The sequence below is a fragment of the Sylvia atricapilla genome, chromosome 4 (genome assembly GCF_009819655.1).
Source record: "Sylvia atricapilla isolate bSylAtr1 chromosome 4, bSylAtr1.pri, whole genome shotgun sequence".
In the NCBI taxonomy this organism is placed as follows: domain Eukaryota; kingdom Metazoa; phylum Chordata; class Aves; order Passeriformes; family Sylviidae; genus Sylvia; species Sylvia atricapilla.
The window spans coordinates 72,230,794-72,256,975 of NC_089143.1; the positions used below are offsets into that span (position 1 = coordinate 72,230,794).

The following is a 26,182-nucleotide window of genomic DNA, read 5'->3' on the forward strand; positions in this document are numbered from 1 at the left end:
GACTTCTACTCCCACCATGTTCTAGAACAAATGCAACCACCCAAAGACATTGACAAAATCATTCCCTGCTGGATCTCGGACAATCCAGACAGCAGAATACAAAATAATCCGTAGAGACAGCAGGACAGAAGTGTCAACAGCAGCTCTCCCAGAACCTTTTCTTCAAACAATTTCCTTAAAACTTGATCTTACTAGCATTATGGACAATTGCACTGTCTAACTCTGCTCTTGTGCAGGGATGTCAGGACAGAGAGATGTCCTGATTTCTGCCCAGTCAGCCACCGTGCAGATAAGCCTGACCTGGCTGATATGATGTGACCCTTCTGAAGGAAGAACCCTGCACAGAAGGGCTCGTTAAAAGCTGTTAAATTAGACAAGCTCTTCTCCTCTATGTGCTAACAGCCTCCTGTGAATGAACACCCAAACACACGACAGAAACAACCAAACACACGACAGAAACTATTCTGAAAAGGTAAAATGGCTTTCAGCTCATGAACACCAGCATTTCTGAGAAGCAATTCCATGCTCTTAACTAGTTAATTAACTGAGGAGAAAATGGAAGCCAAATATTAGATTCCCACCAATATATATTTCTACAAGCCAATAAATTTAAACAAATAGGAAAGAACATGGCAGAGAGCAATGACACACAATTACTAAGGAGCAAAGAAGGCAGCAATTTGGATATTTAAATATCTAAAGCTAGAGATAATTATTTTGAAATGTTTACATCAGATTTTACAACATGAAATACTCTTTTAAGTAACTTTTGATATCAAGTAGTATAAACGCTAAATCAAGATCACATGGTTTATTCAGGCTCTGGAAACATTCATCCATCTCCAAAACAAATTCATGTAGGGCCTGGTCTAGGATGATAACTGTGAAAGCTAGTTTATTTTTATAGACTGTTGCTAAAGCACTGGGGGACTAAAAATAAGTTCTGTCAAACAATGATACTGTACTCTCAATCTATAACAAACAAATACTTCCCCATAGATCATCCAAATCAGGAGAGTGAAAATGAACTGTTATTTTTAAAAAATAATAAATATGGACTTGGAAAGATAAGACTGTGAAATTTGTAGTGCTTTTAAGACACTGGCAGAGGAGGGAAAGTGTGAATGTTCTAACAGCCTTTGTTTCCAGTGATAAATAGTGCACAGGCAATGTTCACTAGTTTATGATTTTTTAGATAGGCTGCAGGTTTTTTGTAGCAACCTCTAAAAGACTGTGTGTCCTCCACGGATTTTCCTCCACTATCTCTCAGCTTGAGGGCTTTTCTGAACAAATCCCTTTCACTGGCCCTTTGAGCCTCAGTGCCTGCATGCCAAGAGCTGCTATTTCACCTGTCCTTGGGAGTATCAAACACAGCCCCATAGCCACCTTTACCCAGTGCTCTCTACCTGCCTTCAATTCGCTCACATGTGCAATTTAACATTTCTGAAGTAAAGCCTCATTTGTGACCTTTTTCTCAGGGTGACCAGTTATTCTCTCAATTTTAATTACGGCTTCTCTACAAGGCTTTTGACACTGTGCAGCTTTACCAGGTTACATTTTCCATTTTTTTCTTTCTCACTGCAGGGCAAACCCTGTTTGTTTGGGGGTTCACTTCAAACACATTACACGTATTCAAAGACATGCGTGAGATCCTTTCATATACCATCCTTTTCCATCAACATTATGATTTCACTTTCTGCCCTTATTTTCTCCTACAGAGAAAATAATAAGAACTTTCTGTTCTTATTTTCTCCTACAATTTGTCAAAAAATTGAACAGGGATATCTTCTGAAGAGGTATACACCAGATATCTCCATGTCTAGTAAGGAAGAGGATACAATTTTTTGTTCCTGATGATTTTTTCTCAGATCTTAGCTAAAATACTTTTTTAAAAAAAAAAATACTTTGTATGTTAATATTCCCACTTCACTTTTGGAGGCAGGACAGCAGTCTCTCTGTAGACATTCCACTTGGCCAAAAAGAACCCACAGTGACCAATGAACTTAAATCTGCCATTCAGACTTTCTGAAATCCCAAATTACCTTTTCCCCTTTGGAAAATTTTCCACCTGAAAGTGTAATAATACTGTCAAGTCACTAGATCTAAACCTTTTAGTTGAAAGCTCCCAGATCTCCTATCTCCATCTCCTCTTGTATGCTTAGTCCAAGGAAGCAAACCCCCAGAACCCAATTTCCAGCTGAGTTACTGTTTCCATTAAGGTAACTGACAGTTTATTTCCTTAGAAAAATCCATTGTAAGTCTCCACCAAAAGAGTGACTATAATCAATTAAGAAAGAGAGTAAGGTCAGTACAACTGGGCTCTCCCTTTCACATGCACACCTAATTCTGCCACTGCCAGAAGACTTAGATATTTCTTTTCTTAGTTAAATTTTTGCTGCAGTTATTGTGTACAACATGCTCTTTATCAAGAAATAAAGAAATTAAGACAGATTTTCACCAAGAGCACATAGTGAGTATCACCTGCAGACACTGTTAAAAGGCACTACCTCTCAAACAGGGTGGATATTCTGAAACAAAGAACTTTCTGTGCCTTGTAGTCACCAGTTCCAGGCAGAACACACCATACTAGGAAGTTCAGAAACACGAGTACGCCCCTGAATGTATTTTACCTCTATAAAAAGCCCAGTTCTTTCAAATTAAGTGGCTTTTCAAAATTAAAGTAGTTATAAATCCCATATGGAGGATCATTTTTATTAGGATATCTTAAGAGTAAGATCTTATTTTGGCAGCAGCAGTGAAGACAAAGGGCAGAGGCAAGCCATGGAAAAAGTGCCTCAGCTAAGACTGCCCAACTCTTCCCACTCCAACACTATCTCCTTAGTTCTTGCAGTTTTACCAAGCTATAATTGTTCTGACTAAAATTTTCCACACTGGGCTTTTGCCAGTTTTGAAAGACATTTTTCAGGCTTCTCCAAAAGAGAGGCTAGGGAAAAACACACTGCTCTTTACAGATTAATGAGCCCCAGTGACCTTTCCAACAGCTTGAGAGCACTAACACTTCACAACGGGTGGGTCACCGAGCACATCTTCTTGTCAAGCCCAGGAAAAGCCCCCTGACCTTGGCCAAATACAAATGTTTATACATACTGCATATTTATGTATGCAGAAGAGATTGAGATTTTAGCAACTCATTGATCACCCTGTCCAAGCACAATGCAGGAGACAAGGAAACCATGTGTTGGAAACATAAAGGACTAGAGGCAGACTCTTGAGTGAAAGATGCACAAAGGAAGAGCCAACGTTAAAGTGGACTTTCCAAGTGCCACCAGGGCACAGAAACTGGGATCCAGGGTAGTAAAGAGCAAAGGTTGGCCGATAAAGTGAAGGGGTGGAGAAGCAACAGCAGGAGTTTCATCTGGAAGAAAATGCAGGGGGGGCAACAAGCCAAGTGTGCACATTTCCTTCAAGAACTGGAATGAAACCCGAAGTTGCTGTCTAGCAGACAAATGGTGAGACTTCCTATCTGCAGAGCCATCGTTAAACATCCTATTTCCCTGTGGACCACAGAGAAGATAACTACAATTTACCCTGCTAAAACAATACTCGCAATTCAAACTGCAGAGGTCTGCTGGATTGGAATTTATCCACCCTGATAAAAAGCAACATCTGCTTTTTTCCAACATATATTTAAAAAAAAAAAACTACTAAGAATTTATAGGCAATAAAACAAAGTTAAAGAAAAATCAGAATGCAAAACCAAGCATTGAATATCTTGGCAATTTTAATTAGGCTTTCCTGTGCAGGCAGTTTATGAGGAGTTTCTGAAGACACAATCACATACTACAACTTTGATGAAATCCCTGCTTCTTTCCCATGACACAGCACTCTGGAGTAAATCAGTGTAGGACATGAAAAGGAAATGCATTCTGCAGACCTTGCAGAATTTAGAAGCTGAAGAATTTAGAAGCAAAGGAGGACACAGCAGATGGAGACCAAGCAAGATAATCCCACAGATGATGTAGCTAAATGCCGCACTTGAAAAATGGATTTATCCCTGCCACTGATAGAATCCTCTGGGGATGCCAGGAAACCTGGGTAATAGTTTTAAGACCAGAGAATACTGCAGAAAAAATTTGCAGAAGAACTAAGGATATGTTTTGAATACAGAGCATCATTAGAGATGGTTATGTGAGAAAAGGTTAGTGCCTTCAAAGGAGCGGTAAAATCGGTTGTTTACATTTGTCTTCTTTCTATGACTCAGCTCATCCAAGTAGAAAAGACAATTACCTTCTTGGTCTGTTGTGAAATTAAATTATTTTGTAAAGACCTCAACAGAAAAACATCCTTCTTCAAATCTACCTCTCCACCTTTTAAATTAACCATTCAGCTTGTGGTCACCCTCTATTAATACCTTTGTCTAAAACTATGGAGTTCCAGCAGGGTAAGCAATTGGCAAAGCTGGCATAAACTAGAGGCAGTTGGGCAAACAGCAGGAATCCAGGGGAGTCATCACTCCTGCACCTTTTCCAAATGCAAACTGTTGTCCTTTGAAGCTACACCACGACCCAAGCATACCCCAGCCTTCTGCCACCTCTTTGCGGCCGTCCCAGCCCCCAGTGTGAGATAAAGAGCCCTCCTGCCAGCCCAGTGGCAGAAGAGGCAGCGTGCAGCGATTTGTGAGGGCAGGCCCTACCTCGTTGGGTGGGAGAGCAGCGAAGGGCTGGATGACAGCAGCCAGGGGGACGCGGGCCTGCCTGGCCATGTCTGCAGTGGCTGGGAAGCAGTAGGTGGTGCAGCGCAGGTACCGGGGGCTGGCGTGGCCTGCGAACACAACAGGGCACAGTGAGAGGCTGCCACAGGGACCCTGTGCTGGGCAACCACAGCAACACAAACTGCGTGTGCTGCACGCCTGCTTTTCCTCCTTCCCTGCCCTCTTCTCTTTATATCCCAGCCCACTGCCCCTCCATCGGCTTCAACCTTTTCTTCCGGAGTTTAACGCAGAGATTTAAACATAACAAGAAAAGCCAACAGTTACTTGCATGAAGAATCTCAGTAGAAATTACTTTGAAACACCCCATATCTAGAATCTCAGAAGAAAATATGGATGACATCCCAGTGGACATGTCAATACATAATGTACATAAAGGAATGAGGCCAACTGATCCCTACCATTAAGACTGCTCTAATGGTCTCTGAATCAGAGCCAGCTCTGATTCGGAAAACACTGTGTCTGTCTTAACATCACCATGCTCACCTATACTGCAAAATACAGGGTGCAGAAGTCACCACCACACTTCCAAGAGGACGCTCAGCTCAGGTCCCTCAAAGAGAAATTGCCGAGTGCTGAAGACAAGAGCACTGAAAGGAGTTCAGGAATCAGCTTCCTGATGCTCCCTTGGTAACCAACAGCGCTGCTCAGTTTCTTGAAAGGAATTTCTTGGATCATCAGAACAGCATTATCCCATTCTCAGATAATGCCAAAAAATCTTGGTGTGTTAGTACATTTTATAGTTTATCTCAGCATTGATAAATTACTGCTGGGCTGAATAACACCATCAGTTTAACCTGTATGAAAATATTGAGCCTGCTGTCAAGAGCAGCATGTGGAAGATTGCACTTCCAGGCTCCAGGCAGGAGCAAAGGCAGATAAATTTTTCCTTTGGCCAGCACACATGAACTAGACAGCTTGCACACTGCCCCTATCACTTGAAAACAAGTTTGTATCTTAAAAGGTAACAATGCTAGTCTAGTCCTATTGCTTCTTCTAGTGTCCACCTTTTAAATTTGCAGAATAATCCAAAAAGGATTTTCGACTTGAAACGTAATATCTTCAAAAATTTTAGGTTAAAAAGGGAAGTTGTCTCAACTATTCATATTCTTTGAAAGGCCAGGAAGGGTAGAGGAGGTGTTAAGCCAGGATGTAAGAATTCAACTCCCACTCCCCTCCTCCTCCTCCCCCCTCCTTTTTTTCTGTTCAAAGGAAGTTTGCAATTTCATGTCCAGTTTAGAGCAAATATCATTCAGAAGAGAAATCTGAGGATTTAGTCTTTGTTTTATTTAATTATATTAGATTTCCCCGAGAAAGACTCCCAAAGCAGTAACAAGGAGTTAGTTACCTTGGTCCTGGATCACACAGTTGGTGGTGACGAGGGGAGGCACCTGTCCTCTTGTGTTTGTGGCATAGACCTGCCCTCCCCTGGCAGCCTTATCATTCTCAATCACTTGAATCTGATCAATAAGAAGAAGCAAGAACAGTATGGGAAGGTAAGTCATGCATTCAGCTTCACTCATGAACAGGCTGAGATGTACACTAAGTAAGACTCTGATTGAAGCCAGTTTATAACAATTTACAATATAATGCAACTAAACGTCCATGCAGCTGACTTTGCTGCCCAAACTCCTTTCCATGCACTGCTCCCAGTTACTTCTGCATGGTCCCTCACTCAGGTTGAAGTCTGACACTTTTCAGGATATAACCAAAGTTATACAAAGCTGTATTTTGCTCCACACCAGAAATCTCACCATTCCTCCTCTTCCCTCAGCAACCTGGTTTAGAGTGCAGCCAAACAGCTGTGGGAGGCCAGAGGAATGTGATGGGGAATTTCTGAAACGGGCCTTGCCACTGCTGCTGGTACCTCATGGAACTGTGTCTTTACACTGTACATGAACTTCTAATAATAGCTAGGGAACTTCAGAAGCCTCTGTTGGAAAGCAAACAGAGAAGAAAAACTTAAATTAGTTGCATGGAGTCTACTGATCCATGTCCAAGAGGTACTTCCTAAAACACTGGAAACAGTCTGGGGCCTATAACTTCTTTTTCATCAATAAAGTTTTTTGTACTGCAATTTAAATATACAAGACAGTCCTCAGAGAGCTTGTTAGATCTTCTGCTTGATTACTTTTCCCTGCCTCCTTGGCTTGTATACTTACAGCTAACTCTTGCATTAAAGGGAAAAAGGTTTTGCTCTAAAAAGGTCCACTGGCTGAAGAAAGAAAAGCACTCTGAGACTCAGCTCTGCAAAGGATCAATGTCTCATGGTATTCTGCAGCTAACTGACCTAAATATATCACTGTTCTTGGAAATAATTGTTGACAAAGTCCAGATGCAAGTTTTCATAGATGTTGTCAGGGTACATATCAACCTCTAACATATGTAAAAGAAATATAAATCAACAATGGCTACAGATAAGAAGTAAATTTATCTGGCAACACTACTATAATTTTAAAATGTAAATATAACAACAGAAATGCACACAGTCATACTTATTCCTCATTCTGAATTAGCTTTTTGCCCTTAACAGACGTTGACCCAGATCATGCTTCTTTTAAACATTCATTCTGATCCTCTCTGTAAGGCTTAAACAAACCTTTTAACCTATTTTAACATGGCTGTTGTAGTCAAGGCTGTTTATGGTGTGTGCCTAATTGAAACAAGACATCAGCCCATGTTTTCATGCCAGACCTCCTCTTTCTCCTGCCCTTTCTTTTAAAATTAGATGAGATCATTTTATCCCTCAAATGTAAAAAGCATTACACTGAAACACTAGGAATGACTGACTTAAGGGCATTTGTCATTTATACAGACACTTGATTTGGGAGTTTTTTTAGACAGTGCTTTTTAGTTAAAAATTGTCTTTAACAAGCAATTGCACTTGTTACATTAATCCCTAAGGGATTATCAACAAGTGTTTTTCCAAAGTTATGGGAGGGTTTGCACCAAATTCATCACTGAGTTAAAAACATCTTTTCTAGAAGGACCAAAAAACTCCCAGCATGAAGCAGCAAGACAGTTTCATACTAGACAATGTGATGCTTTTGCAAAAACGTTTTTCCTGTACATCAAACCTGCTTCAGCAAGAACTGTAAGATTCCTTCACCCAGACTAGCCTGCTGTGTGTTGGTGAAAACATTTTTTTAAAACTGAAAGTCCTAGGTTGAAGCTGCTCCAAGAATTATGACTCTCTGAGGACCTTTTGACCTGTCCAGATGATTGCCAGAATTACTCTAAGTGTAAGCACCAGAACATTTTCTCCATGAGTTTAGCACACTATTGCTTTTTATTTCCATCAGTTGTTTCCACTAAAGAAGTTAAAGGCTGCCTGCACCTGACCAGCCCTTTCTTGGCATACCAATTGGATTATTTCATTTCAGAAAGATGAATGCAACCATAACCTTGTTTTCTCTAGCATCATCCTGAGAAGAGCCACTGTCCCACCAGTGCATGTTCAACAGCTGAGCCTCTTCAGCCTATATGAAACTTAAGCATCAGGTGTATTTCAGGCTACTGAAATCTTTAAGAGGCTGCAGCAACTGGAAGGATGGCTCAGGCAAATACTTCTCTAATTGCCTAAGAAACTCTTGAAATCAGAAGGCAAAGTGGCTCCTGAGTGTGTGACTTCCCAGTGTTGCAATTCCAGAGTTCATGTACTTGTATTGTGTACAAATCCTACTCCTGGTATCTGTTACTGAGTTCAAGCCTTCCAATTTTCAGAATGAAAGGGAAAGGTAATAAGTTGCAGTGAATGCACTGGTTCTTCAGTACTGGTCACTGTCTCATTAAGAATCCTGTTGAGAATTCCTATTGTGAAGTATTTCCTATAAAGTACTTGGCACATACTCATGTATGAGTCTCCCATGTTAGATAAAGTTATAAAGCATCTTCAGCACTCAAATTATTTCATGCTCTAATTGATCCAAAACTGACAGCACAGAGTACAAAACGGCATTAATTAGAAGCTGCAAGAACTAGAATACACATTGAGAACCAAGCCATGTAAGTGCCAATGTATGTTATGAAAAACCTGACCTAAATGAACACAATGCATGCACTGTCATTCCTTTATCTGAAATGCAGCAGAAAGTTACATTTGATAAAAAACTAGAGCCACGTTACTTACTGGGCTTGGAATAGAGTCGGGATCAAGCTTCTTCTGTGGTGGGCCTGAGAGCTGTGCTGGGCCGCCAGGGAAAGCACCAGGATACGACAGTTGAGGTGCTGCCATCTGAGGACCATAGTTTGCTGCAGAGTTACAAATGGCCATTCATTTAAAGTATTGAAGTTCCATTATCAATACTTAGCATCAACTTCTGCCATGCAACTAATTCTTACTCAGCTAAGTGCAACTCCTCCTGCCCCTCAGTTTTCAGCAAGTAAAAGAAATTGATTTCTGCAGCGCAGTTTGGCTCTAGTTTGGGATTTTAAACGTAAGAACACCATCAGATGTGACAACTTCGGCTCCAAAGTTTTCAGGTTTACGTCAAGTAGGACAGCAGTAGAGACTACCACAGCTACTCACACCAGGCCATTACCTCAGAGAGATTCTCCACTAACATCAGTCAATGCAAACCGATACCATTAGCTGGCTTTTTGTATTCAGTTACAATGCATTATTGCTATACTAATGCATTTTTGAAAGCTGCTTATGACAATACTACAAGACAGAAAGCAGCCTATACCTTTACAAGAGTGTAAGAAAAACCCCTTCCCATAGTATGTTCTGCCTTCACCAGTTACTAACCACTAATTCTGTTTCTGATCCAAATTAATCTCCTTTTTCTTGTTACAGTCTCAACAGAGTGTTAAACTTGGGAGAAAAAGCAGAGCCTGTCCCAAGTGTACTTCCCTTCTACAGGAAGGGAGTCCCTATTTTATCTTTCCCAGTCAGCCATGAACGGACACAGTTCCAGCAGTGACTGTGCACACTTTGTTTTCAATCACGTCACAGACATCCTTTCCCTACCTTGCTGAGGATGATATCCAGGCCCTGGAGGCTGCCCTGGAAGGTGCTGATTTGGAGGGGCAGGTCCAGGGATTCCACCCTGCCTGGCCATAGGAGGCAATGCTGGCTGAGCACCAAGGCCATTAACACTATTTGCTGGTGGAGGTGGCAGCTGTGGTGCTGCTGGCAAACCCATCTGCTGCGGGCTCGGGGGCAGCATTCGTGGGCCCTGGAAAGCTGCTGGATGCCCAGGAGACATGGAAGAGCTCGGAGCAGTGCCAGGACCTGAGTGAGAAACTATGTCAGGTGAGTGAGAAACGATAACCAAACCTGTGCCAAAGCTGCTCTGGTTCTGCTCAGTACATTTCTGTAGCGTAGAGGCTATTCTGGATCCCATATTCTGGATCCCAGCACTGCCTTAAGGGACTCTGTGTGTCTGATCATATCCAAAGTCATGGTTTCAGCCTCAGCTGACTCAGTCACTTCATTTCTTTTGGCTCTATGTGCAGTAACACCCTGCAGCTGGGGTAGATGGGCAAAGAGTGTGAGAAGCCAGAGCATGACACTTCTTCACTAGAACCCACACAGATAATTCCACTCTCAAAATACTACTACAGTTCAGGATGTGAAACAACATTCTTTTTGCTCAATAATCCACTTTTGTTACGTGCCATGCTTTTGTTAGTCTGCTATTTGTATTTCACCATAACAGGTTTGATGGAAAAGAAATCCACTTGATGCTACAGGATGAAGCGTGGGAATTACTTTGTACACACTGGCAAAGAATTGTTTTTTGCTTATAAGATCCAGATTCCAATTAGAATTAAGAGGACCCTGGAAATAGAGTTTTTTTGAGACTTACAATCTGTAAAAACTTATTACTTTACAAAACCTACATTTTTTGTCAGATTTTCCCCCAAAGTAAATCTAAAGAGAGCTACAACAATAACCAAAATTAGGCTTGAAGAAAAAGAAGTAACGTGTTCATATACAAACACTGAAAGACATCACATACATTAACTGAAAAAATGTCATTACATGGAAAATACAAGCCTCCCAGCACATAATGAGAACACTGTATTTCACATAATTGTTTTTAAATTGTTAACATAATATATTCTGCATAATTTAAATACATATCAGATTTTGTGGCTGGAAGTAATTTACACAGAAGCATCACATGATCACATCTTCACGGCCTAGGTTTGAGATGGTATAAAGCCAAAATAAATGCAGATCAATTTAGATTAAAACCCAAATATGTTTAGACTAAAGAAGAAAACAGCCTTGTAAGAGGGCAAACTGTAAAAAGCTCAGAAAAATTAAACTCTGAATATCACTGCTCATGCTTTGGCAGTTACTGACACGGTCACTAAGTAATTTGAGAAATGACTGATGGGATACTTAATTTTATGAAAGGTTTGTCAAACATCAATGTAGAATTAACCCAAATACTACTGATTTCAGATGAGATAAAAAAAATCTGAGAACTTAAGCCAATGATGGTGGTCAAAGGTGTCATGTTCTGTTTACACAGGAGTTCAGTAAGTTTCTAATTATCATAGTCCTAATACTTTAACTGAGAAAAAGTCAATCAGATGAAGCCAATTACCATAGCTATTTATCTGCATGCTGTTGAGCTGGTCAGCAAGCTGTGCTGCAGAGGAAGCAGGTGCAGTATTTGGGAAGGCTGCTTGGGACTGAGGGCTGCAGGGAGGACAGGAGGGTCCTGTGTTACTTGGAGGTGGAGGGCCTTGAAACCTAAAGGAAAAAAATCACTGCAGTTATGCAAAGAAATCACATCAAACAATCCTAACTCTTGAAGATGTCACACCTCCTCAAGGTGGTGCCCACATTGTGCTCAGAAAATGGGCACTTGTCTCAAAATACACGAAGGACAGGGAGATTGCACACTTGTTTAGTAAAAACAGGCAGTCCGTGTTTGTTTGCACACTTGTTAGAAATGAAGCAGAGTGAGTATGCCATGGCAAAGTGGGAGCAGTAATAACTGTAAGCCTGAAGATTAAGAAACACAAGCTTCTCAACATATCACAGCACTCCATCCCCTTTCCAAGCTTATAAAGGAAGATTCCCTACCAGGGATGGGTGAAGATTAGGAGAAAAATCTGTAAAGAGAAGAAAAGGAAGTGAGAAATTGTTGAGGAGTTCTCTGTAGTAGAGGTATAAAGAGGATGCAGGTAGAGAAAAATTTCATGATTATCAGATATGGAAAACACGAATGCAAGAAAAATAACTCAAGAAAAGAAATCAGTAACAGACACATGGCTTACAAAGCTATTTTCTACCAGACTACTTCGCTGTGATAAAATTAAGATCTCAGGCGATGTCCCAGAGAAAATCGACATGCATTTTCCTGTGACCACTTGTAAAACTGAGGATGGGCCCAGCCATTTCAAGAGAAATAGAATTCACTCGACTTAAATCTTCACTTGGACACCTCCTGGCCTAGAACAGCAGCTCTGAGCAATTTTGGGAAAAAACCAAGATCAGGTGAAGAACAGGAGATGTGCAGCTGTCAGGGCAATGACCGCAAGCTACAGAAGAGAATCGGTATTTTGCTAGGTCGTGTCAACCTGACTCAATTCACTGTGTTTTTTTCATCTTCAGGACAACCACCACTTCCCCCTGTGCATGAGTACATCATCTTGAACAACTGATCACCAGTCTTTTTGGGTCCTCCTTTCCACTGATAACAGACAGGCTTCCCTATCTTGACATGAAATAACTACACCAAAACTAAGAAGCACAGGAGCAGATTAAGATTCCAACCAGCTACAAAAGGAGTGTTGTTAAATGGTGTCAAGTTCACTAAAATTGAAGTAGCTATGGATACACAAATTAATTTTGCCATTCCTGGGAGATGTGGAAAATAACTAATATTTGACAGAATTAAATAAAAGAGCTGCACATTGACTCACTTTACTTGCAACACAAATATTGTGCTGGCCATCCCCTCATGCAACCTTTTTTCAGAGATTTCTTTCTCCAGCTTTCACCTGTCCCTGTTTCTACCCTCCCCATTCCTGTCTCCTTCACAGAGAGGTCAAACAGCTCCAATGTCAGGTATGGATCCTTTCCAATCACCTGTGTGGCTGCTGTCCTGGTGTTCCAGACCCATTCTGGAAACTGTTCTGGCTGAATTGCTGTGCACCAGGTGGTGGAGGCCCAACAGGAGCTGGAGATCCAAAAGGCACAGTTGATTTTGACACACCTGCAAAAGATTAAGCACTTTTATGTAAAACCCTGTAAGAAAGAACAAGATGGGCAAGCAATGCAGGTGTGCAGCTCTGCTCTAGCATGAACAGCTTTGGGTCACCTTGCTTAAGCACAGGTGTCAGACCAGAAGTCCCTTCCAAGCTCAGTGGTTCTGCTGGAAAGCACAGATTTCTTGTCAGTTAAAAAAGCAGATATGAAAAACTAAGAGAGAGTAAAAAGGAAACAAATAGCAGTTCGTAACTCTCCAGCAAAGAATCCAAGAGGGACAGTAAGAAAAAGAAATGAACAAACAGACACTGCAATTGCCAGTTTGGGGCAGTGAAAATTCCCAGTTATATTTCAAGGTAGAAAAAAGAGGTCCCTTTGATTTCAGAGACCAAGGTAAGAATGAAAACTTAAAACAATTTTTCAAAATCAAAACAAGAAGAGCTTCCATATGTAGAACCTGCTCTCCCGTGCTGAAAATGGTTCTTAATTCAAATCCAGTACAGTGACCATGAAGAAACGGTGATTTATGTAAACAGCAATGTTCAATGAACAGCCTTTCAAACTCTATTTCTTGAACTATTTTCTCTTTACATTACTCTAACACAAAAAAATTCACCTGGTATAGAAACCAGTGTTTTCCCCAAGTGTTCTAGTAAGTCAACTGCCAGAAGCATTTCAATTAGAACTCTGCCTATATTCAGCACTTGATTAGAGTAATACAACTCCTGCTGTCTTCAATAACAAGTTTTAGAGAAACTGGGCAAAACTTTTTTTCTGTTTCCCGTTACAGTATCAGTGTAAAACTTACACAAGGTAGAAAGAGATGCAAAACACCATTATTGATAAACAGACTCTGAAAATAAACTTAAAGCCAAAATAATACCTGGTTGAGGTGCTGAGTATGAGGAGTTAGGGTCCCCATAATGTCCATAATGAATTGAAGAATTGGGTGGTCCAAAACCTCCTATTCCTGGCTGTGACTGGGAATACGGAGGAGCTGCAACATAACCTTGTTGACTCATGATGGCAATTTTCTCATTCCAAGTATTGTGTCTTCAGCAATCTGCAAAAAGGAAAATGACACCTGCTACTTTTCATCACTGTGCATTTTAAAAGGCAAAAAAGAAAAGACACATTTGAAGGCAAAAGTGACCTGAAGTCAGGAGCAAATACTAGTTTTGCTCGATAGCTTAGTTTCCTCAGCATTACCACATGCTGCATTTAAATGGGATTCACCTCTCCCAAGCCCACAGAGAGAACTGTAAGCAATGCATGTGCAGATGGAAAAAACCCTCAAAGGAAAGTCCCAAACGATTATTTTTACTGGGAGAGCCTTGACTTCAACTCCATGTGGAAAACACGCTGTGAATCCTGCTCCCCAAACACAAGCCACCCCAAAGAGAACACAGAACACACTGAAAAATCAGGAAAGGCAGAGTGACCAGAGCAGAAACCTCCCCCTGGCAAATCCTTCTCCTGTGCTAGCACACCTTACTTTAGAGGTGTGGAGTACACCACCAGTTTTCCATCAAACCTCTTACAAACCTTCTGCATCAACCCCACTCCAAGCAAGTGATGGAAGATTCCTTGTTTTGATGCTAGTGAAGAAACAGAGAATACAGGACAGAGAGAGTTCCTCATTCTGGTTGTCTTCTGCATTACTGGCCCAGGCCTGAGCAGCCTTTTTACTGCAGAACTCCAGTGTGCCAAAACTGAGCACAAGATATTCCACAATGCAGCATGGCCTCAACAGCACTGTGTGTTGCCCTTGCTGTTATCAGGCACCTTCTCCCTAAGTTTCACATCTTGATCCCGTTGTTGTTAAATAATGAAACATGCAAACCCCAGAATCTGATAGAAAGCAAATCAGAAAGAGTTTTCTAACAATGACAGCATTCTCAAGATAAATAATTTCTTTCTTGTAGTCAGATTTTTTTTAATAGGATAGAGTAACACTTCAGAAAACTTTCAGGAAAGAGTGTCCTGATAGCTGCCACCATTTTTAGAAGCAGAAAATCTGAAGAGTCCTGCATTGCCAGACCATATGATTGCATTTCACCAGATTAATTCTCAGATATAGTGCCCTTGCCACCAAGGGATGTGAGAAGTTATTAAAGTTGTACACTCTGCAGCCTTGATAACAAGCTTCCTCTTTTCCACATGAGACCTTCCATTTTGACAGCAAATCGAATTTAACAATAACAGAATTTCACTTTCTTGAGGCCCAAATTAAACTGTTAGGAGAAATGCTGAGGATCCAAACCCTGAACAAGCATTCACTACTCCTATAGAGTCCCAAGCACATAAGATAGGCATTCTCAAAGAACAACACAGCAAAAATCAGTATTTCAGGCGTTAAGTGGTCCTTTGAAATAGCTTTTCCAACCACCTGTATCTCACAGTCTTAAGCTCAAGCCGTGGACTCGTCTTTAAACATGGAAACTGGATGAAAATAAACCACTAACTGTGCTCCAGAAGCACAAAGGCACCTCAAAATCACGGCTCCAAGAACACACAAATAAATTTACGCTGCACTGGCACATGTCAGAAGAGAGAAGTTCTCCCTATGAGAAAGCCCATTCCCAGGCTTCCCAAAGTGAACAGGTATTTCTGAAGAAGAAAACCTCAGCAGCTGTACTGATAATCCACATCAGACAAGCAATCCCTCCGAGCTGTGCTCAGGGCCTGGCCCTCCTCTCACTCTCCAATGCAGCAAAAGGTTTTGGAGCTGCAGTAGTTAACTGCTTCCGGGAGCTAATCCTATGGAGTTTTCTCCTATTTATTAGTTAACAAGGTAAACACGGGGAGAAGAAAGAAAAATGTTTAATCAGAGGCTTAGTGCTGCCAGCTGTACCTTCTTCCCTCCCCCAACTCCATCAGAAAAGACGTGGCAGTGAGTTCTAGTTGTTCCAAAAGACACTAAATTACCTACACACAGACATAGATATATTTTATATCTATATAAAGCAAGAGATTTTCACTTAGAGGCAGCTGCAACAACCAACACCTTAAGCTGCAAGAGCATTCAGAGGAGATTACTTCCTCCACAGCTTACTCACACATACACAAAAAAAAAAAAACAACTTGCCACGTCAAACTTCCCACAGACAGTATAAACACAGAGGTTGTGCTGAAGTGAGACAGGACAAAATAACACAAGTGTTTCGAACACAACTCCAGATTCTGTTTAGCACCAGGGATATTTAATGTCTTTTCAGGATAGGTATATATACCAACTATCACAAATGAGTGTTTTAAGGCTGCCTGAAGAATTATGAGCATTTCAGAAATTACACCGTGGGGGAGAGTGTGGATGCACCACCACACCACGGAAAGAGTTCATAGAGAAGGTCATGGAAACTTTTTTTCTCCCTGTCTCAACACTAGTTTATCTTGTACCCCATAACCTGGGGAACATCACCAGCACTGAGGGACAGCCACAGAACACAACCGACCTCTATAACAGAACAGGCTGTCACCTCTTTCAGAGGACGGCTGCACTTAGCCAACGCTCTGCGGTCTGTGCGAAGATAGAACAGTTAACTCTGTGCAAGAAGAAACAAAAGCAGGCTCGAGCCCTTGGCCGCCTGAGGAAGCGTTAACTTTGTATGTGTCGGGAGACACAGCGCTCCCCAGCACGGCACCGGCCGGGGCTGTCACCTCCACACCGGCACACCGGAGCACGACAGGGCCACACGGCCCTTCGGGGCTCCTCTCGGTACCGCACTGCGAGCTAAGCTACGAACGCGAACCCTACATTCCCCCCATCCACTGCCAGGCCCGCTAAGCTTTACCACATTTTTTTAAGGCACGTAACTTTTCTGTCCCTACCGCCTATGATTTTGAAGCCGCCGTGAGCTCGCAACAGGTCCGGGAGGCTCGGCCCGCCCCGCGGCAGTACCTGTGGCCGCCCGGGGCCGCTCTCCGCCGCCGCCGGCTGTGCGCAGCCCCGGCCGGGCACCGGGGAGGGCGGCCGGAGCCTCGTGTCCGCCCCGCCGTGCCCTCACCGTGCCCTCCGCCGTGCCCGCGCTGTCCCCTCGCTGTCCCTCAGCCGTGCCCGCGCTGTCCCCTCAGCCGTACCCGCGCTGTCTCTCAGCCGTGCCCTCACCGTGCCCTTAGCCGTGCCCGCGCTGTCCCCTCGCTGTCCCTCAGCTGTCCCCTCAGCCCTCCGCCGTGCCCGCCGGGTCCGTTACCCGCGGCCGCCGCTGACGCGCCCGAGTGCCACGTCTGAGGCGGCGGGCGCGTGCGCAGTGCGGGCGGCGGGGCCGGGCCGGGCGGGCGGGCGGCGGGGCCGGGCCGGGCCGGGCCGGGCGGGCGGCGGGGCCGGGCCGGGCCGGGCCGGGCGGGCGGCGGGGCCGGGCCGGGCCGGGCCGGGCGGGCGGCGGGGCCGGGCCGGGCCGGGCCGGGCGGGCGGCGGGGCCGGGCCGGGCCGGGCCGGGCGGGCGGCGGGGCCGGGCCGGGCCGGGCCGGGCGGGCGGCGGGGCCGGGCCGGGCCGGGCCGGGCGGGCGGCGGGGCCGGGCCGGGCCGGGCCGGGCGGGCGGCGGGGCCGGGCCGGGCCGGGCCGGGCGGGCGGCGGGGCCGGGCCGGGCCGGGCCGGGCGGGCGGCGGGGCCGGGCCGGGCCGTGTGGCGGCGCGGAGGGCGGCCCGGGACAGCGGCGCCTTCCCGACAGTGTCCCCATCCCAACGAGGAGCGGCCCGCGGGAGGGACGCTTTCCCCCTCTCGTCAGGGGCTTGAGAACGGAGCCGCGGGATGGGCTAGGATGGAAAAGACCCGTGAGGCGATCCAGGCCAACCTATGACCGAGCAGCACCACGTCGACCAGACCACGTCCCGCAGGGCCACGTCCGGGCCTTCCTGGAACGCCTCCGGGACGGTGACTCCACCGGGCACCACACTACAGTGGCCGATTAATTACCCACCATGTGAGAGAGGCTTCCTCGTGTCCGGCCCAAACCTCCCCTGCAACAGCTGAACGCTGTCTCCTCTCATCCTGTCACCAGCCGCCCAAGATGTTTATAGGTATATTTACAACTACATTTTACACATATGTATCGTGCATATCTCTGTGTAAAATTATGCCACCTGAATATCTACGGTGAAATACGATGCAGGTACTTTACCTGTTTGCACACTCCGGTTTTAATTACTGTTCAAGCGCATTTAAAAATGCTGCCTTGGTTACAGGATAGGTAATGTTTTCCTAATTAACGAAGTAGAAATGTGGGAGTAACATGAGAGAGATTGGAGTAACAGGAGGAAGATGTATTTGTAAAGTTACTTTTCTTCCCAATCACAAATAAACATTGAGTGTGTTAAGGAAAAAAAGAAAGGAAACTGGCAGATGAAAAAAAAGCAATCACCCAAAGAATCCCAGAATCACAGAACAAATCCGACTCCCGGCCCTGCACAGTACAGCCCCAAGAATCACACCACAACAGCTGTGTAACCCAGGTGCATCTGGAATTCAGGCTCCAGAGGCGTCCTTATCCTTGTTCTACAACCTCAATAAGCCTTCTGAAAGTACTACACAGTTTGACCTCAGTAATGGCTGTGACCTCAGAACAAACTGTCCAAAGCATTCATTACTGTACAAAACAGTTCTGGACAAAAACCCCAGGGCCTGGGAAACAGGTGTCAAACTGAAAACACACAGTGGCGTCCTTTACACGGAAGACCCACTAGAAACCTCAACAAGCAACACAAAGCAGGCAGGAACAATTCTTATTCTTGCTAACCAGAGCTGGATTCACCACTAAATGATATAAGCTGTTTTTCTATGCGTTGTCAGAGCCAGTGCCGTTGGATATGTCAGGGAAAGTCTAAAACGTTTCAAATCCCTCCCAGCTGTCTAATCAGAATGGAAAATTTTGTCCCCGAGGTGAGCAGCATCGGTTAAACTGGATGTGGTTTTGGCTGCAGGGTATCAGTGACTCTTTCATAAGCAGGATGCAAACCAATGCCTTTCATCATTGCTCCACTGGAGCTTCACCCCTCGTGCCTATCTCTTTTCCTGCTTACACAGAGCCCTCAAAGTCACGCAAAACTCCTCTGAAATATCATGCCACTGAGGAAAAGAACAGGTTTAAGTTTGGACATGCCCTGTTTTGCCAGGGAGACAGGCAGTCCTGCTGTGTCTGGCTGTGAGCTATTAACAGTAAGCAGCTGTGGATAACTCAGCACTGAGGAACCGGGCGCTAACTTGGCCACTGAATACTTGCTATCAGATTTCTCCTCCCCGAAATCAGCTCCAGTGAAACCCAAACACCAGATCAGCAGAAGATAGCAAGGAGAAGCCATGGCATTGGCGGTTCTTCCCTTAATTCAGGCCCACTCTGGAAATGGATCAAGATTCCTCTTTCTTTCAAGGATGCTCCTGTTGGCCCTAAGCCTGGCACACTGAGACAAAAGGCGTGCAGCATGTCACAGTCGGGATGTTTGGAAGCTACAAGGAGGATTTATCTACTGTTTTCACCTATAACATTAAAATAATTCAAGGTTTTCAATTTCGGTAACATGGAAACATCAATAAAGTGTGTTATTGGTCTGGAAGGTAATTTGACAAAAATGACAGTGCAGGATTGCTAAACTATTGTAAGTAATTTTATTAAATCATTTTAATTAAACAGTACCATAAAATCTGAGAATCAGGCTGAGTTGTTCTCCATCATTGTCAGCAATGATGACCTTGTAGGTTAAATTAACTTTCTTAACAGAATCAATTAGGTTGGAAAATTTATCCTGTAGTGGTACCTATGCAGTGCTGCTGAAAATGAATGTGATTTTGTACATTTCAGACCTAATCTGGAGTAGTATACAGGCTCTACAGAAGGCTAGCTCAAATCTGTCAGAGACCATTATTAAATTTGTATTTTAGATATTATTATTTTTCACATGATTTGAGATTGGACTGTTCCCAGAAATTACTGCTGGAGGTCTATAAAAGCCCCTGCTGCACAAACTGGGCAACATTTGGTATGGCTCTTTAAAGAAATGACTTTTTCATCAGAAGGAATAGTTCATAAAACTCTAAGGATTATACATTTTAAAAGGTGCTTCTTTCTGTGGAAACTGTTTTTCTTTATTTGTACGTCCTTCAGCCAAAGCTACAGGTTTGCTTTTGCACATCAGAAGGGTCCTAAGAGCTATTTAAATAAAAAAGGCTACTTGGTTTTCTTGTCTTGCTTACATATATTCACTAAAATCTTCTTTAATGCTTTGCCTACTGTATAGTTAAGGTCTGTGAGAAACAGCTTAGAGCCCCGTGTAAAGCACTTTACAAGGAAAACGGAAATTACATTTAAAAATATTATTTGATTAAAAAGAAAACAGGCACTTTGGTATAAAAATCAAATTTTGAAGGAATTATGTTCTTCTTAAAAAAATCGTGTGTCAGACTAGAAAATGCTATATGAAGAAAAAGTAAAGATAGAATATTTCAGGAATCAGAAGGCTACTGTTAGAAGAAACACATCAGTGTTGTGACTCAGCTGCATTTCTAATATAAAAAGCTAAGCACAGGAGAAGCCTGAAAGAGGGTACAGCAGAAGTGAATACTGATATTTTGATTAAACAGTCTCAAAGGCAATTAGAAAATATTATCAGAGTGCGCCCTTTAAACTCTTCCCTATAGAGAATGAAAACAGCCAAGGGTTTTCAGAACACCAGACTGATGTAGGTGTTGTTATTCAGGGAACACAACACAGGGATGTTAAAACCCTGGGCATACATTCATTGCTGTATATTTTAAGTTAATAGATACTTCCTACACGGGCTGTGCACTATCACCCATTTCAGCTCAGGCATGGGGCCACAAATAAGGAAGAACTAACTCCTGGCCAGACTGTAGGAGCGTGGGTGGACAGCAGGGAACTCTGCAGACCCGAGACACTTTAGGAACACTGGGTTTATTGCAAGGGCTTTGGCTCCAGCCACAGCCGGGGCTGAAGGGATGCCCCAAGGAGAGAGAGGAGAAGCTGAGAGCTGAGAGCAGCTAGGAGAGGTGGCAGGGGTAAGGGAGGTGAGCGAGGCGAGGGAAGAGTAAAGAAAGAGAGCCAGGTCCTTGTTCCAATCCATTACATCTCCTTTCGTGTTGAATGTTCTGATTTGCAGTGACCAACCCTCAGCGAGATCCAAACCCCACAGACTTTGCCTACAGCCTACGAGAACTGCTGCATTACCAAATCATTCTGTGTTCTAAACTCTAAAGGCCACTTTTCTTCTCTTCCTTTTCCCTTGGGGAGGGCCACTCCCTGGAGCCCCTTTGTTTGCTGTCACCCAACCCATCTCCAGCTCACCGCTGTTTTCCAGCAGCCATGCCACATCTCAGAACTACCTTTCGTTTCTATTTCACTCACAGGGTTTATACTTTCAGTATCTCTTGCCAGGCAATCGTAATTGTAGGCTTTTCCCGTCTCACCTTTCCCAACAAACTCCTTACTGGTTTGTTGGGGTTTTTCACTGAGGTATCTCAGGCTGTGGGTCAGAGCACCAGAACCACAGTGGGCTCTGGTCAGGTGAGGAGGCCACTGGGGGCCATTAGGGATCACTGAGCACATGGATCATGCCAGTGATCCTCTCTCCTTCTGCTGAGTGCTGAACTCCCTCTCCACAGCAATGGTAAAGCTGTGCCACCCCTCAGGCTGCTTCCAGCATAAAGATATCCTGGAACCTTGTGCTCATTAGAGTTTCCAAAGTATTTTTAGAAGTGTAAATCCACTTTCAGTTCATAAACTTGTATCCTGTTTGTCTGAATTCATCTGCAAATTCATTTAGACCGATGATTCATTCTATTCCCTGCTGTGAACTGGGATGTCCTGTCGGTTCCTGGTAAGCTTTGGTACAGCTGCACTGTTTCACCCTGGAAATGGCTGGATTTGGTTACACCCTGCAGAGGATGGGAGGAATGGAAGTGCTTCACTCCCTCCCTGCCCTCACCCTTCTAAACATCATTGGCAGCTGGTAATCCACAATGCCACCCCCTGTTGTCCCCGTGATCCCTAACCCCTCCAGAGGACAAAAATCCGCCACCACAGAGGGCATTCACTGCCAACCCCAGAGACTGTTGGTAGAGTTTGCTGGCAAATCCGCAAAGCAAAAAATACTATTGAGGCATGAAAAACGATACGCAAGTGAAAGAGTACTTAAAGCTATTATTTGCTTAGAAGAGACACTGGGTCTTGAGAACAGGGCACTTGCCTGAAAGCCAAGGTCCTAATCTCTTGTTAAATTGGTCCCTCTTAGCTAAAACCACTTTTTTTCCCCCTGAAACTCAGTAAAACAGAAATTTTTATAAAACGCTTTATGGTCTGCATGTGATAAATTGTATGTGAGGCACACATTAAAAAAAGCAAATGTGCTTTAGTAAAACAACTGCGGCTGCTTTCTCCTAAAAACTACTTTCTGGCTAGTTCAAGCCTCTGGATTTCCCAATATCTGCAAACTCTGAGACTCCTCTGCTTACTCTCACTGACTGTTGCTGTTTTGGCTTTCTAATGAAATCAACATTCTGGCAACTCGATCTGGAGCATTTACAGAAGATAGATGTGGTGTTCTGAGAAAACTGCTGTGATGTCTCAGTTGGGGAATTTCAATTATTTTTTAATTTAACTTACTACTGTCTAAGATGCATGAGAGTAGAAGACTGCATTACCTGTTCTTAACAAAAAAAAACCCCAAACCCCAAGGCTTGATTATCCTGCTGTAATTGCTGCATAATGAACTGTAACATAAAAACAAAGATGAGGCCTTAGTATAATCCCATTAATAATGTATCACTTATAAAGCACTGTGAATAAACATTAGGCCACCAGGATGTAAGAAGAGCAGAAAGTTAAACCATCCTTTCTGTATCTGCTTGCTGAATGTATGGAATTCTTCAAACATTGATAGATTTCACTTTTACAATTCAAAAGCATCGGAAGCAGCTTTATTTACATCGGCTTTCATTTTACGTTTCCTGCTTGGGCTAAAATTTTCTGATATATTTGCTATAGAGCAGTATGCTCAAACTCACTATCAATAAAAAAGAGTAGCTGAGTGAGTTCTTCATAACAAACTGGTGATTTGATTAAGTTACTTAAGATGCAAATACTTCTAAGTGTGTTGTTACTTTGACTTTGCTTCTGCTTTACTCCACCATTAATGTCAAAGCACAAAATCTACTTGAGCATGGGAAAATTTTCATAACAAGAAAGAATCTCTGTTTTTTGTAAAAAAATTACCAGTCTTGATTACAAAGTATTTTTCAAAATACCGGGTTTGTGGTATTTGGATACCTTTAGTATAAAGCAATTGATGTCTTCCCCATGATCAACAAAAATAAATATCAGAATTAGTTTTTTTTTAAAAAACCCATCATGCTATTTTTCCACCCTAGAAGCAGCAAAGGGATAGGAGCTGCAGCTGGCATCATGCATGGTAGAGTTGCACTGTGGAGGCACATAAACCCCTCGTTCAGCATTTGCAGACACGGGCAGCTGTCTGGAAAACAGACAGATCCATGTCCAGGCCAGCCAGAGAGAACATGAGCACCAAAAGCCTCTACCAGAGGCAGAGGGAGCTGAGAAGCCTGGAAATTGGTTCCTGGCAAGGAGATGCAGCACAACAGGCAAGGCTGCAGGATCAGCAGGGGTTAAACATCAAGGTGTTTTTGGAGGGCAGATTTTCCCAATAGAATCTGCTCCAGCTGGAAAGGAATTAGCTATCAAAGAGTTGGAATTCTTGCTCCTATTGCCAGGAATGAAGATAACTGGATTGCTTTTTAATCTGTTGCAGTTCTTTGGATGGGGGGTAAGGTTTCATGTGGGGAGGTCCTGGTTGTGTCACCTCTGCTGCTGAGATAGAACCAGAACCAGAACCAGAACCATTCTGAGGCAGAGGGAGCAGTGCTGTCTGCCTTCTGCAGGCAGGACTTGATGCCAAGGCAACTTTTTGTGTCAGATGCTGTAGCTGGAACCACTAACATCAGACCCACTGGGGCAGACACTGAGCAAAGCACTTCCACCTCACACTCGTGTTGTGGGTGTTAGAAACTGCTTCACAAGCCTCACAGCTTATTTTGTAACACAGAGGAAAGAAGGAAGGAAAGGATACTCCAGGAGGACTCAAACTGTCAAACTACTAAACTAAAAGCAGGGAATGTCAGAAGTTTTCATATTTCTCAGGGTTTCACTGTATATCTAGCAGCTATTTCTCTCATTTGCCAGGCCAAAAAATGAGAGTTTTCAAGTGTAAAAACAGAACCCAAACTTCCCAAGACCCATACTGCATTATAACTCAGTTTTTCGCTACTTCTCCTGTTCTTGTTTTGACTATGGAAAAATTCATTCTTAGGAGCCTTCCAAGTACCAAACAATACCTGCTTTAAAGTGCAATGCAAAAATAGTTGATTTTTATGCTGGACTGCAGCCATGCATGTAATTGAGCTCTCTCAAAGCAACTAGTCAAGGGGAGTTCATCACTTCTACACTTGCTGACAGGAAACAAAACTTAAAAGATGAAACCTGATGCAGGTGAGTACTCACCAGAATAATTTTAAATCTTCGTGTTTGATCCTAAGTTCTACAGTAAACCGTAAATTCAAAATTTAGTCGATTACCTGGGCCTAATCCATATCTCAGCTACAATCAAAATAGACTTGCTAACTGAATATGATGTGGTTACTCTTGATTAATATCAGTGTCGTACATCAGAGGAGAGTTTTGCATGGTGTATTTCTTCAGCCCAACACGCTGGCATGAAATGTTCTTTCAATAGGAAGACGGGAGGTGATAAAATCCGACTGGCTGAGATGAAGAGGTGGATAAAAGGTGCTGTGTTGCTCACTGCCACCTTTAAATGCCAGTTCAAAGAGCAGGATGAAGCATTAGGGCAGAGGTGAGGAAAGTGGAACACCTGCTTGCATTACTTATCCATTCAAGGCTCTTCCAAGCTTTGGCAAAGATCAGTTTTGATTCCCATAGGCTCCGTTAGGAAGAATGGGATGCAGCATCTCTCTGCCAAAACCAGGAAGAAAATGACACGTAAACAGTCTTTGTTTTATTTTAGAGTCTTTTATCAGAATTTTTCCAACTACTGAAGCCAAATATGTAGTCATCTCATCTCCTGGGAATCAAAATGAAAAGGAAATAGACACCTAAGAGTCTTTCCAAGTCCCAAGAATAAATTAGTTCTTGCTTGCTAAAACACAGGGATAAGTAAAACCAGCAGTGGAATGACACCTGGTAACATGAATTTCAGTTCCAAACCCCACTTCTAGATTAACAAGAAACAGTAATTCAAATGTCACAATTTTTTTTCCATGTTCACAAACCTTGCAGTGAATGTGTTTTATCTTCTCTCCCAACAAAATCTTGTAACTATTTTGTGTATCAATTTTTGGAAACAATCTGAAATCCTTGTCCTTTCATAAAGGAAAACCTTCTCAAAAGATTTTCATCCAAGAAGTCCAGGAAAACAAAACAAAACAAAACAAAACAAACAAACAAAAAAACCCCCAAAAAAACAAAAAAAACCCCAAAACAAAACAAAAAACCCAAAAAACCCCCCCAAAAACAAAAACAAACCAAAACCAAAATCAAGTTTACTTCTCTTTTGCCAGTTTAGGAAAGTATTTCCTGATTATCCGAGACTGGCTGTGCTAAGAACAGGTAGGACAAATACCAAAGAAACATGAGAAGTCTTTTCTCCAAATTCTTGTCTCTTTGCATTATCCACACATTTCTATACATTTTTATGTCTTGTATTTAATGGTGCAGGTCTTTGGCTGCAGAGGGCCCACGTACATGCTGTGAGAGCTTCTCATTAATTGGATTGCAGTTACATTTTCTACACAAATTTCTATTTACTCTGGTATAATTCAGCAATGCTCCATGCTAACAACATTGATTCTGTGTTTTGGAGGAAAGTGGCTTCTTCTGCTGGGTTTTTTTGGGTTATTTCCCCTCACAGTAGATCCAAAACTCTTAATCTAGGGTGACACCCAGTAACTCAGATGCTGAGAAATACCCTCCTGTACATTTCTCTGCTTCTCCCACTATGCTTCATTTGCCACTCTTGAAGCTGGGGAAAAAAACCACAAAAGCAGCACCAGTTCTAAAATTCCAACCCATCATACAGTACCTTGTCCCATAATCCACATTAAGGATTAAAATTAAAAGCTTTTACCTTTACTGGTGAGGCTCATGCCTCGTGTTCTCCTGAGTAGCCTTAAAGGTAGCTAAAAATTCTCTATCACCTGTAAATTTAATTTGTTTTCACTAAGAACTTGGTTTTACTG

The 26,182-nt window shown here is 43.1% G+C and overlaps 2 protein-coding genes across 4 annotated transcripts in view; one reads left to right on the top strand and one right to left on the bottom strand.

Annotated features, from left to right (window-relative positions):
• The window catches only part of SEC24D (SEC24 homolog D, COPII coat complex component), a 38,153-nt gene extending 24,187 nt beyond the window's left edge, over positions 1 to 13,966 (bottom strand). The window contains exons 1-7 of one of the 2 annotated variants that reach the window (XM_066318423.1): positions 13,789 to 13,966; positions 12,786 to 12,912; positions 11,293 to 11,441; positions 9,702 to 9,965; positions 8,859 to 8,980; positions 6,078 to 6,189; positions 4,655 to 4,782 (exon numbers count right to left, since the gene is read on the bottom strand). In XM_066318423.1, coding sequence (XP_066174520.1) covers positions 4,655 to 4,782; positions 6,078 to 6,189; positions 8,859 to 8,980; positions 9,702 to 9,965; positions 11,293 to 11,441; positions 12,786 to 12,912; positions 13,789 to 13,927 — 1,041 coding nt within the window. In that variant the 5' untranslated portion in view covers positions 13,928 to 13,966. Of the gene's footprint in view, positions 1 to 4,654; positions 4,783 to 6,077; positions 6,190 to 8,858; positions 8,981 to 9,701; positions 9,978 to 11,292; positions 11,442 to 12,785; positions 12,913 to 13,788 lie in introns of both variants that reach the window. The other variant, XM_066318422.1, reaches the window with a different exon arrangement.
• SYNPO2 (synaptopodin 2) overlaps positions 1 to 26,182 on the top strand; it is a 295,612-nt gene that overhangs the window by 187,958 nt on the left and 81,472 nt on the right. Inside the window, exon 1 of one of the 2 annotated variants that reach the window (XM_066318419.1) lies at positions 14,263 to 14,269. The exons of the other annotated variant lie outside the window; for it this stretch is intronic. The gene's annotated coding sequence lies outside the window, so the exon portion shown is untranslated. Of the gene's footprint in view, positions 1 to 14,262; positions 14,270 to 26,182 lie in introns of those variants that run through there. 2 annotated transcript variants of the gene reach the window in all.